The 13,551-nt window shown below is 36.3% G+C and overlaps 1 protein-coding gene across 1 annotated transcript; it reads left to right on the top strand.

The window, feature by feature from the left end:
* The first annotated feature begins 6,260 nt into the window (after positions 1-6,260).
* Positions 6,261-9,237, top strand: spx (spexin hormone). Its single transcript, XM_061911889.1, has 6 exons — positions 6,261-6,311; positions 6,514-6,594; positions 7,050-7,107; positions 7,182-7,244; positions 8,022-8,108; positions 8,990-9,237. Exons 1-6 carry the CDS (start codon positions 6,306-6,308, stop codon positions 9,052-9,054), a joined length of 360 nt encoding a protein of 119 aa, XP_061767873.1. The 5' UTR covers positions 6,261-6,305; the 3' UTR covers positions 9,055-9,237.
* The last annotated feature ends 4,314 nt before the right edge of the window (positions 9,238-13,551 follow it).

The raw sequence follows: 13,551 nt of genomic DNA, 5'->3' as shown, positions 1-13,551 counted from the left end.
TTTAATTGTTGCTCGTTATGGTTCTAATCACATCTACAGGTGTTTTCAACACCTGATTGAAAATACCTTTTCAACACCTGATTGAAAATACCTTATTCAAATTCTGTTCTTAAGAGTTATGATCTTCAAGGGGTTGAATAATTTTGTCAATGAGATATTAAGAAAAATGTCATTTTTGGTATTTTGTAAAATACAGTGTTACAATTTAAGTTGCATTTGTCTATTTGACACATCTTTATTTGATATGACTATAAACTAAATATGGAATAAATGTCCAAATTGCTAAAACACCAAAATTGTGTGGGGGTTGAATAATTTTGATCACAACTGTATTTGAACAATTGCCTAAATATGCTCAAATATAGTATACGACATACATAAAACATTCATGTTAATAACTTTCGGATTGATTGTTTTGAAGAGACAAATCCTCATAGTGCATGTTCTAAAAATAAACTTAATTCATTATTAATTGCATATTTTTAGATACACAGCAGGCTTGAAAACTATGAAACATGTTGAACAATATTGGAAATGCCCACTCCCTACAATAATTTGAAATGATGCGGTCATTCTCTGGGGACCTTATGAATTATGTCCCTCATAAGAACACTTTAAAGTATAGTGAAATGTATATTATACTGCTTTGTACTTGACGTGAACTCTTAAGAGGACACATTTTAATTGTCATGTGACCGTCACAAGATGCCCCACAATAACAGCTTGTCAGTTAACTTTTTTTTTTTACTAAAAAGCCCATTGCAATGCTTTGGAGGGATGTTGAATATTAAAATGCAATTGTTGCTATATTTGTAAAATACATTTATATGAAACAAGTTGGGAAAATATCGCTCTCAGGCTAATTATCGCCTTGCTATGAAGAGTTACTTATTTGCCAAAATGCATGTAAGGTATGAATTTCACTTTTTCAATGAAAGTACATTTTTGGTAATGGGAGCTCTGCGAACTACAAGGATCTGGCGAGAGTCAAGTTACATTTGTGGTAGGCCTACATAAAACGTTGAGTTCTTTTCAAATGACTACTTTATCAGTGCAACAAACTGGTATTTCAGAGGGGGGAAATGACAAAAGGTTTTGCATGTTTTCCAATGAAATAGTGCATTGTTCACGGTGTCTCACTTTTTTTTTTTAACATTGTTACAGCTTTTTTTCAAAATTAAAGGTATTTCCTCAAAAAATGCTCTACTGCATTGTATTAAAAACTAATACAATGCAGTAGAGCATGTATTAGTTTTTAATACATGGCAAAAGCATGTACAAGTATGCACATGCTTTTGCCCAATATTAGGCATACAATCTTTGGGCGGTTACTTTCTTGCACCATTACGCTTTGCAACACCTCTAAATTTTCATCTGTTGTGAATAGTAAGAGGATTCAAAACTGGGTTCTGGCTGATCCACTCAAAGATATTCTCAAAGTTGTTTTTTAATATCTGCGCTTGTGTTGAGCATCGTTGTCCTGCTAAAAGATGAATCAAAGAGCTCAACCAACTGGATTGACCTCAGGTGGTCTCCAATGGTGCTGCAGAAACATCTCAATGATGATCAATGGAAACAGGGTGGAGCTAAGCAAAATGTTTACCCTAATGGGAAAGGATGTCCATACGTTTGTGATTTCCCAAAAACTGCTTTCATTTTATTACGACCTGTGAATTTAATCCATTTTTAGATAGGGCTGTAACCCAACAACATGTGGGGGACAAGAAAGCACTAAAGGTTAAATTGAAGTCTTTGACACAGGCACTCATTTACTCATGTCGAAAGTGCCTGCAAGTCTTGAAATTATGAAAATTGGTCAAGTGAAACCAGATTTAGGATCAATAATATTTTTAAACAAGATAGACGCTAAAAGTAAACTGGCATCGAAACATGACACTACCTTCCAATGGTTGGAAGAAAGCTTGTCAATCAATTCAAAGCATGAACAAACAGCAATTTGATAACGAAGAGAGAAGGGAAATAGCCAACAGTGCCATCCAGTGGCCAACACACAAAAACGCACATTATTGCTTTAAAGGTCAACACAGCAGTGTTAAAGGCCTACTGAAAGCCACTACTACCCACCACGCAGTCTGATAGTTTATATATCAATGATGAAATATTAACATTGCAACACATGCCAATACGGCCTTTTTAGTTTACTAAATTGCAGTTTTGAATTTCCTGGGACTTTCGTCTTGAAAACGTTGTGTAATGATGACGTGTACGCAAGACGTCACTGGTTTTTAGGAAGTATGAGCGCTGCACACACACAGCTAAAAGTCGTCTGCTTTAACGGCATAATTATACAGTATTTTGGAGAACTGTGTTGCTGAATCTTTTGCAATTTCTTCAATTAATATTGGCGGATTCACAGTAGAAAGATGGAGTTGGGAAGCTTTAGCCTTTAGCCACACAAACACATGGTGATTCCTTGTTTAAAATTCCTGGAGGTGAAAATTTACTATGGATCAGAGCGCGGTCAAGGGAACATAAAACACGACGGAATGTCAACCAGCAGGTTTCGGTGACAAAATTGTGGTTAAAGAGTCGCTTCTTACCAGAGAAAAGCTGAGCTTGTGCCATCCATAGCTGCCGTCGACTCCCCTGAGACACTGCGCGTCAAGACACCCGTGGACGTACACCTCCGACTATCACTAAAACACTAGCAACACAATAGAAAGATAAGGGATTTCCCAGAATTATCCAACTAAATGTGTCTAAAAACATCGGAATCCGTCCCAATGCAATAGCGTTTTATTTTTTTTTAACTTTTTTTTTCTAGTCCGTCGCTATTAATATCCTCAAACATGAATCTTTCATCCTCGCTCAAATTAATGGGGAAATTGTCGTTTTCTCGGTCCGAATAGCACTTTTTGTTGGAGGCTCCCATTATAAACAATGTGAATATGTGAGGAGCCCCCACACGTGTGACGTCATTGTCTGCGACTTCCGGTAGGGGCAGGGCTTTTGTCTTAGCACCGAAAGTTGCGAACTTTATCGTGGATGTTCTCTACTAAATCCTTTTAGCAAAAATATGGCAATATCGCGAAATGATCAAGTATGACACAAAGAATGGACCTGCTATCCTCGTTTGAATAAGAAAATCTCATTCAGTAGGCCTTTAATGTGTTAACTAAAAATGTTCGTCGAAGTTATCGCCAACTACCTATTTTTCCCTAACAAATGCACGTTTACGATAACAATGACAAAATTAATTGACAATTAAGTCGCCGAATAAAAACGAGACAAAACTGACAGAGAGGAAATCCAATTATATTTTTTTTGTCTTGAAGTAAGTGGGACAAGTTATGAATCCATCCAATCATAGTAAAATGCCGGAGAGGGGCGGTGGTAAATCATGGCGGGGATCCAATTAGAGCTACAACTACAAAGACAATGTTTTAATTTTTTTTTTACCAGGAAACAAGACTACATTGTAGGGACGTAACAAGGCTAAACACTCCTGTTTTTCCCTTTTCAATTAAAATGATCTAAAAACCGATAAATGCACTTTTATAAACTCACGAGCCACAGCGGACTTACAGGTGCCAGCTCGCTAGACTGACTAAAACACTTCAGAGAAACAACTGTAACAGTGTGTTATTTTATTTATGTTTAATAGGTTTTTTTGGGCACACTCAATCACATAATACCAATATTTCGTCATACTGTGCATCTTAGCCAGCCGGACCTTGGTATAATAGGTGCGATGCATTAGCTTGCACTGAATAAGTCAGTGTCTAACACAAATAGAAGACTTGTGAACTTTTATTAAAATTTTGGTCTAGCTCTCATCAGAAAGGGTCACTCCTAAATCACACTCCCAAAGTGACTTATTTGAAAATCAGAGATTCAGGGCGTAAATTAAATTTTTTATTTTAAATACATGTAATTGATCCTTTTAAAGTCGGAAATGGTGTCAAAAAAGCGCCTAAAACTGTGCCAGTCAGAAATTTTGGAAATCTTGGAAAAGTATTGCGAACAAAACTCCGGATCTATAGATACGTATACAAAAAAAATTTGTTGTATAGGGAGTGAGAATTATTACAAAGTTGCTGCAAAGTGGCAAACAAGTTGTCAATGTATTCATCTTTAATGTTGTTGATCCCCAGACTTGACCATCTTAAAAAGGCACTATCGACGAGAGGGACGAAAAGCATGATTAGCAGTAATGAGTGCAAGACTAAAAATAGTCCGTAAACCAAAATAGCGCTTACACTGAACCCAAATTCTGAATGAGTTTTTTTTACGTTTGGCTTTTTCAAAAAAAGCGGAAGTAGAAGAGTGGATGGGAGAATGAACCAGAGCACTAAGAGGTACTGGTTTTGTTGGGTTAGCCTCCATAACCAACCATGACAGAGGGGGATCAAATGCTTCATAGCCAATATTTAAGAATTGTAATGTTAGTTGCCCAGTATTAAAATCTAAAGTTCGGTAGTGCTAATCTTCCCAACGATTTGGCTTTCTGTACTAATGGTTTACATACTCTGTAAGTCTTTTTATTCCAAACTAAGTGTAAAATCTGACTAATCTAATTTAAGAAAGAAGGACTGAGAGAGAAAAAGGGTTAAACATTGGAACAAATGAGAAAATCGTGGAAGTACATTCATTTTAACAGAGTTCACACAGGCCACCATAAATAAATTAAGTGAGGACCAGCGGTCAAAATTTCCCTGGATTCTGGACAACAGTGGAACAAAGTTGGCTTTATAAAGCTCTGCAAGCGTATATGTGACCCGGACATCCAAGTGGGTGAAACTTTGCAAGGCAATTTGAAAGGGAAAATGGTCAGAGTTTGTTGGATTTCCCTCGGCCAGACATCACAGAATTGACAGGCACAATCCACAAAAAAGAAGCAGCACACGACAGGTCAGTAAAAATTATGGTAGTGTTGACGGCTGGAATTAGCAAAAACTTAGCGACCCCGAAAGGGACAAGTGGTAGAAAATGGATGGATGGATGGATAAAAATATCCACAGAGCACCCACAAAGCATGCCTTTCACAGACCATGCTCAACCGGAAGTTAGCTTTTTTAAGTAATTTTTTCAGGTTTGCCCCTCAGGATGAAAAAATTTGATGCTTGACGCATGTTAGCACGCTGGCGTTAGCATTTTATCATGCTAACATTAATGCGCTAGCTTTTCCTGCTCAATTTGTTGAAATGTTCTTTAGTGTCGCATATTCTGTTAATCAACGCTCTCTAGCTGGAGGTGCACATTAGCGTTTTAGTTTGGCTCTGGCATTTCAGCAGTCATACGCTATTATTCTTAAAATGTGTATGTTCTAGTTAAAACAATTATTTGACAACATTGAACAGTGTGGTTTGCTAAATTTAGACATGAGTTTTCGAATTATACTTTTCATACTTGCATTCTGGGCAGCACGGTGAGGGAGGGGTTAGTGCGTCTGCCTCACAATACGAAGGTCCTCCTGAGTAGTCCTGGGTTCAATCCCGAGCTCAGGATCTTTCTGTGTGGAGTTTGCATGTTCTCCCCGTGACTGCGTGGGTTCCCTCCGGGTGCTCCAGCTTCCTCCCACCTCCAAAGACATGCACCTGGGGATAGGTTGATTGGCAACACTAAATTGGCCCTAGTGTGTGAATGTGGGTGTGAATGTTGTCTGTCTATCTGTGTTGGCCCTGCGATGAGGTGGCGACTTGTCCAGGGTGTACCCCGCCTGCCGCCGGATTGTAGCTGAGATAGACCCCATGGATACTTGCATTCTAATTTATAAAAATACAAAATAATATATATACATTTTCCCTATTCCTGTTTTAGGTTTTTGGGTGCTTTTAGGCCCAATTTGTTAATAAACTAAGTCAAAATATTACAAAAAATTAGGAGTGCAAATCTGAACCCAAACTGCAGTCCAGCACCATTTCTTATTACTGTTTGGTTCTATCAGCTCCATCTTTCATTTTATCCATGTTTGCTTCTGTGCTCAAGGGGCACGTGTCAGTATTTCTATTGACCACCACCATGCAGTCATTGTGAAGAACTGCGCTGTCCATTAACAGAGAGAGAGAACTGCTTATGGACACATTTTTAATTCAGAAATATTTACAGTCGCCTGCAGTCAATGAACAAAGCTGAATGGATGTGTGGCGTCTATTTATTCGTTCATCACATTGACGTGACCTATCGCTTGCTGACGTCCTGAAGGAGAGCAGTGGCATGTCCACAATCCACCACCCCCACAGCCCCCTTGACAATATAAATACAACAAGGCGGATGAGCAGCACAGGCAAACTAACCTTTTCACCCTTCTTTACTCCACTTCTGGAAGCCACATCACTTTCACAATGAAGGTAAGTCAATTATAAAGCTATTTTGAATCAACTTTTAACAATATCTTGATTATTTTTGTACTGTTAGCCAGTACTCATGCTAATATTTTAGACCTACATGCATTCCCCAAAGAAGACATTATGAATTTTATAAGCAGTAAATATGGCGTCTCTCCAAAATTGACACATTTTATTGTATTCAAATGCTTCTTTTCTCCCACAGGTTTTGAAGTCCATGACTTTAACGTATGTTCTCACACTCTTACTGGCTGCATTTGTCACGCAAACCTGGAGTGCACCAAAGGTGATATTAATATTAAATAAAAATCAATTTAATAAACATTTGTTTTGTTTTTAAGCTAGTTCTTTTGTACATTGATTCGATTCTTTATCATATTTATTAATTATTACTTGCCCTAAGGTGTTTGTGATCGTTGCTTTAAAAATATATATTTTTAAAACAATTGACAGAATGCACACGTCATACAATAATTTTAAAAATAATTTATATTAAATGTGTGCAGCATAAATTTTTTTAATAAGTTATTTTTATTTCCACATTTATTTGTATTTATATAGTAATATTTTTATTATAAAAAGATTAAACATTTTAAAATGTTAATTGGTTAATTCATCATAAATTGTTTTTTTAATTATTTAGAAAATATGTATTAGAAATTTAAAATAAATAAATATTTTGTCATTTTTATTTATTTTTTAAAAAGACGTAGAATACATAATTTTATTTTTCCCTTTAAGGCTTCTTTCCAAAGGAGAAACTGGAGCCCGCAGGCTATGCTGTACCTCAAAGGCACTCGTATGTACATATTAAATTACTTGCAATTTTTTTTATTTTATTTTAATAACGTGCACTTTTTTTGTTTTTTTTAGAAGGACGCAGGTTCATCTCAGAGGACCGAAAAGAGGGTGATGTGTATGACACATTACACTTAGGTATGATAACATTTTACTACACTTAATTATGAGAATGATACTTGATGTGAATAATTCTGTCGATATTAATGCCATCCATTTATCCATTTTCACATTTATTTTTTTTGTTAAAAGCTCAAAGTTTGTGCACTATTTGGAAATGCATTAGATATCACATTTAAAAGAAAGAAAAAAAACACTTTACCTCACTCTTCGAGTGATTTTTTTTACTTTAGTAATTTATTTATTTAAAAAATAGTTATTATTGATTGATTTTATACAGTATATAACTACAAAAAATTATAACATAATGATAATAATAATATAAATAATCATTATTTATTACAAAATAAAACAATTTGTGTAAATTATTTAATAAAAAAAAATCAATATTGTTAATATAATAACTATTTTTTAGTCCCGACCGTTTCTGGTTATCCCTGTCAAGGGTTGTCATAGTGAGTCAATCACCATCAGTGGTTTTAGTTTTGTTTTACACTGCACTCCCTTCCTGGCGCAACCCTGGACGGGAATGATACACTAAACTGCCATAAAAAGCATGAATGTGTACAATTACACACAAAGGATAAAAAAACACAATATATTATTATTTAAAAAATATTAAAGTATATTATTTTATATCAAACACATTTTTTCCTCAGGTTGGTTTTATACTCTTAAGTACTCTAATACTGTAATATAATGTAGAACATGTTCAATAATATTTAGTTTTAGCATAGTAAATTTGCAGGTTGAAGGTTTAAAAAAGGTACGATGAGCTGTTTTTTTAACTTTCAGAGACCCGTAGCCAGAACACAGAGAAGCTGAGCGTTGATCAAGCAGCCACTCTTTTACTCAACTTTTTGCAGCAAGCCAGGGATGGCGGTGAGAAAAGCGTTTACTGAATTAAAAGTATTGAGAGCGTCTATGATTACAGGACCTTGACTGTAACCTGAGGGGCACAACTATGGGGAAAACAAGATGCTATACTCAATGATAGTCACATGGCAAATGAAGCAGCTTTAAATGTTTAATTTGGTGTAATTTTGTCACATTTCAAAATAATTTCCCTATATGTCCAAGCTTTTTGCATTAGCAGACTTACGGTTGTCGACATAACCGAAACTAGTCAGCGCTTCCACTATTACTTGTGACTTTAGTCACAGACATAAAAAGAATGGGCGATAATTAAAGATTTTTTTTAACCTATGGTAGTTTGTTGACATTTGTAACATTTCTGCTTTTTAATTTGGTTGTATGTCATAAAAACCAAGACTATACATCTTTTATGCACACGCAAGCCATTCTTCTGGTGGCTAAAAAGCAAAAATAAATAAGTAAATTAGTGCACTTTACTTTGTTACCGCTATGCTTTTATTTTGAAGTTTATTTTGCATTGAACAGGAAGTCACCATGTACATGTACCTGTATAATGCTAGCTAACTAAACAATAGTTGTGTTTTTGTTGTTGTTTCACACTTAGTGATAATGATGAAGTTATGACACTAAAAAAATACTACAACATATGTCAACAAACAGAAATTCCCTTTTTGGGGTCTCAAACTTTGTCGACAAAAGCGGTCTACCATGTATGTTGACTTTGAAAACCAGTGTCTTTTAGGATATGATGATATGATGAAATATGCAGGTTAACTCTGTGTAAGCTTATACTAGACAGGAAAATTATATACCCTTTTAATATAACATATTGTGTTATATATAATAATGTTAATATGGTGATGCTAACGTCTTTCTTGTTCTTGTAGCGGATGAAAACCCAGATGAGATGTACTTCCAGGAGATGCCGGTGTGGAAGAGAGAATACTTCTAAGTACTCCTTTAAAATATGATGGAGAAGAAAATATGTTTTTGTACATTATGTAGATGATACAAGTATATTTCAAATGTGATGTTTTAATAAACGATAAATAAAATCACATTATCTCAAGTTGGACTGCTCTTCACACTCCCAGCAAGGGATACCTGCACAATATAATACTAATAATACAATAAATCTGCCTGTCCAAAACCATTTTAGTTATTAAGCTATTATATTTGTATTAAAATTCATTAGATTTTGTCCAGTGTGTGTATATTGGTATTGTGTGCTTGCTTACTATACATGATCAGGCATCAAGTGAACACAAACAATTAAAGGTACACACTAGCAAATACAAAAAATGAGTTTTTATTCCTATTTTTTTAAGAAGGAAAGAGTAATGTTTGGTTGCAGCAGTAGTTCGAAAAAGAGCAGGTTTGCATTTGCAGTCCAGCATACAGTATATACACTGACTATTGACTGCAAAGTGCTAATTTCAGCTTCACTTGACTCATGGTAAACCCTGTTATTAGGCAAAAGTAAAAATAGGTAACTTCTATGAAAAATAGTTCTGTTTATGTCGACGTGTGTCAAGTATAATTTATTATCGCTAAGCAGCATGCACACAGGGACTTCATATTTAGTGCAAAATAAGCTTCAAACAAAGTATTACTGTGTTCACCTGGATATTATCAAAACAACTAACAAAATGCACCCATTTAATGTTTTGTAAAGACTTTTGCTACCGCTTACAGTATGTTAGTGTCAGTCCAGGGTCTGTCCAGGTTTCAGCAGTTCAAATGTAAGACTTTTTAAATACCTTGAATGAATAAAAATGATCCATAATGACAATAGACAACAAAGACAAAGGAAAATCAGAGGCTTAGAATATTTGGCCAGTTTATATATTCATTCACTGCTCTTTCACATTGAACAACTTAAATGCTTAACCTAACTAAAAACACTACAAAACAAACTAATATTTGTTTGGAACACTGAAATAAATATTGGCAAACATCATAACAGCCGTTATACACCATACACTGATGGCAGAAGCTGCCATGCAAGGCCCTAACCATGACCCATCAGGAACAAGGGTGAAATGTCTTGCCCAAGGACACAACAGCCATGACTAGGACGGTGGAAGCTGGAATTGAACTTGGAACCCTCAAGTTGCTGGCACGTCCGCTCTACCATCTGTACCACGCCGCCCCAGAAAGCGCAGTGTGCTTCATATCGAGTGTTTTCACATAACAACCAGGAAGTTGGCCCCGATGAAGGAAAGCACAATACAATATTATATGTAAAAGTGACTTTCAGCACCTCTGTTAAAACTAATTAGTTAACTTTTGCAGTGTTTTCAGCTGTCTGAATTGAAAAAACTGAGAAAATCTATACTAGTACTGTCTGCACAAATTTGTTGAAAACACAGAGCGCAGACAGAACAATTGTCTAAAACTTTTCTCTTCTGAATTGAAAGTATTTAATGTTGGCTACAATTTTACCTGTTTTTAGTGAATAGTTTGCAAATATATTGATAATTAACAAGAACTAGTTATTACTTTAGCATGACAAGATCACATTTGTATATATTTTTTGCTTTCCGGGTCCTCACCCAGCGCTTCACGGTGGAAGAGGGGTTAGTGCGTCTGCCTCACAATACGAAGGTCCTGAGCAGAGGTGGGTAGAGTAGCCAGAAATTGTACTCAAGTAAGAGTACTGTTACTTTAGAGATGTATTACTCAAGTAAAAGTAAGGAGTAGTCACCCAAATATTTACTTGAGTAAAAGTAAAAAGTATGTTGTGAAAAAACTACTCAAGTACTGAGTAACTGATGAGTAACCTGATTACGGCAACAAATAATGCACAAAAACATAAAAATAGCAATGAGCAAACTCAGAGCCAGGAATATCTCTTATGCAACTAAAACAATAATATATATTAAATAATAGTAGAATAAAATAAAATTAAAAAATGGCACATTGAGCCACAATAACTTAACAGCACCATAGCCTCAGATTAAAACTTGTATTAGTAGATTGCACAATACAGTACATATTCCGTACAATTGACCACTAAATGGTAACACCCCAATAAGTTTTTCAACGTTTATCAATTACTTAGTAAATGACCAAGTCGAGGTGATCTACCTCATATATACATATACATACACACATATCATTTATACACACACATATCATACATACACACACAAATCATTTATACACACATATATCATATATATATATATATAAATAAATATATATATACATATGTATATATGTATCTACATACATTTATACATACAGTATATAATTTATATTTATTTATTTTGCCGTTTTCGTTTACATGTTGAAGGTGTTTTAATGAATATACATGCATGTTTAACATATAGATTCCTATCTTTCATGAAGACAAGAATATAAGTTGGTGTATTACCTGATTCTGATGACTTGCATTGATTGGAATCAGACGTCCACGTTTTCAAATGGAGGAGAAAAAAGTTCCTCTTTTCTGTCTAATACCACATGAAAGTCATTGGTTTTTGGCATCTTATTTGTCCAGCTGCCGTATTCGTTTTTATACACTTTACAAGAAATACATTGGCGGCAAACTCCTAACTTGCTAGTTTGTTTGCGCTGGCTTTCGGAGACTCTTATTTTGTTAGTGCAGGCGCGATGGAGCGGCACTTTTATTGTGAAGACAGGAACTGTGCGATCAGTCTTTAGGCTTTTGACGGGAAGTACGGTTGAAATAAAATGTGTCTTTTTTCCTTTACACTTTTGATTGATTGATTGAAACTTGTGTTAGTAGATTGCACAGTACAGTACATATTCCGTACAATTGACCACTAAATGGTAACACCCCAATAAGTTTTTAAACTTTTTTAAGTCGGATTCGACATGTGACGGTCATGTGACCGCTTGGGTCTGTTTGATTGGTCCAAAGTCACCAGTGACTGCATGTGATTGGTGAAGCGCCGGCATGCGTAGATCCTACTTTGAAGCTCTGTCAGTAACCAAAACAAACATTAATAGATCGATAAAAAAAGTAGCGTGTAGCGAGCTGAATGTAGATAAATGGAACGGAGTAAAAGTAGCGTTTCTTCTCTATAAATATACTCAAGTAAAAGTAAAAGTATGTTGCATAAAAACTACTCGTAGAAGTACAATTTATCCCAAATGTTACTCAAGTAAATGTAACGGAGTAAATGTAGCGTGTTACTACCCACCTTTGGTCCTGAGTAGTCAGGTTTCAATCCCGGGCTCGGGATATTTCTGTGTGGAGTTTGCATGTCCTCCCCGTGAATGCGTGGGTTCGCTCCGGGTACTCCGGCTCCCTCCCACCTCCAAAGACATGCACTTGGGGATAGGTTGATTGGCAACACTAAATTGGCCCTAGTGTGTGAATGTGAATGTTGTCTGTCTATCAGTGTTGGCCCTGCAATGAGGTGGCGATTTGTCCAGGGTGTACCCCGCTTTCCGCCCGATTGTAGCTGAGATAGGCACCAGCGCCCCCCGCGACCCCCAAAGGGGAATAAGTGGTAGAAAATTCGATGGATGGATGGTCCTCACCCGAGCACAAACTGATTGTAAGTCAACAACCATGTATAGCTTTTAAGTTCAGTTCCTGTATAAGCTTGGTAAAAACATTATGTAGTTTACAACGTCTGGGAAGCTGACCTTTAAAAATAAAGTGGTATGAAAATAATAAAGGGATTACATTTTATTATTTATACTGCTGTGACTGCACTATTATTAGTCATTACAACACAGATAAATTAGCATGATCTTATTTTATGTAATGTAATAATTTCACTAGTAATCATCTCATACAGTATAGACATTCTTTGGCATATGGTGCACGGTGTCACAGGGGTTAGTGCATGTGCCTCACAATAAGAAAGTCCTGGGTTTGATACTGGGCCGGGGATCATTCTGTGTGGAGTTTTGCATGTTTTCCCTGTGACTGTGTGGGTTCCCTCCGGGTACTCCAGCTTCCTCCCACTTCCAAAGACATGCACTTGGGGATAGGTTGATTGGCAACACTTAAATTGGCCCTAGAGTGTGAATGTGAGTGTGAATGTTGTCCGTCTATCTGTGTTGGCCCTGCCATGGGGTGGCGACTTGTCCAGAGTGTACCTCGCCTTCCGCCTAAATAAAACAGTGATAGGCTCCAGCATCCCCCGCGACCCCGAAAGGTAAAAGCGATAGAAAATGGATGGATATGGCGATACTTTACCCACAACGCTCTTTTTTTGGGGTTTAAGTCGATACCTGCACTGTTGTGCTGTTTCGGCATCTTTGACACAGATTTGTCCAGATTTTCGACTTTTTCATAACCATTCAATTCACTTGAACCACAATGTCCACCAACACTGCCCTCCACGATGGCTCCAAACACAGGTCCTAATCAGAGTTCTGACATCAGTGAAAACATTTTATTTCAATCATGCATTAACTCGTTTGTTCTACAGCCACAAATCCTTCAACTTGCACTTATACTCAC

This window comes from Nerophis ophidion, linkage group LG10 (genome assembly GCF_033978795.1).
Source record: "Nerophis ophidion isolate RoL-2023_Sa linkage group LG10, RoL_Noph_v1.0, whole genome shotgun sequence".
In the NCBI taxonomy this organism is placed as follows: domain Eukaryota; kingdom Metazoa; phylum Chordata; class Actinopteri; order Syngnathiformes; family Syngnathidae; genus Nerophis; species Nerophis ophidion.
This window is presented reverse-complemented; position numbering and strand designations above follow the sequence as displayed.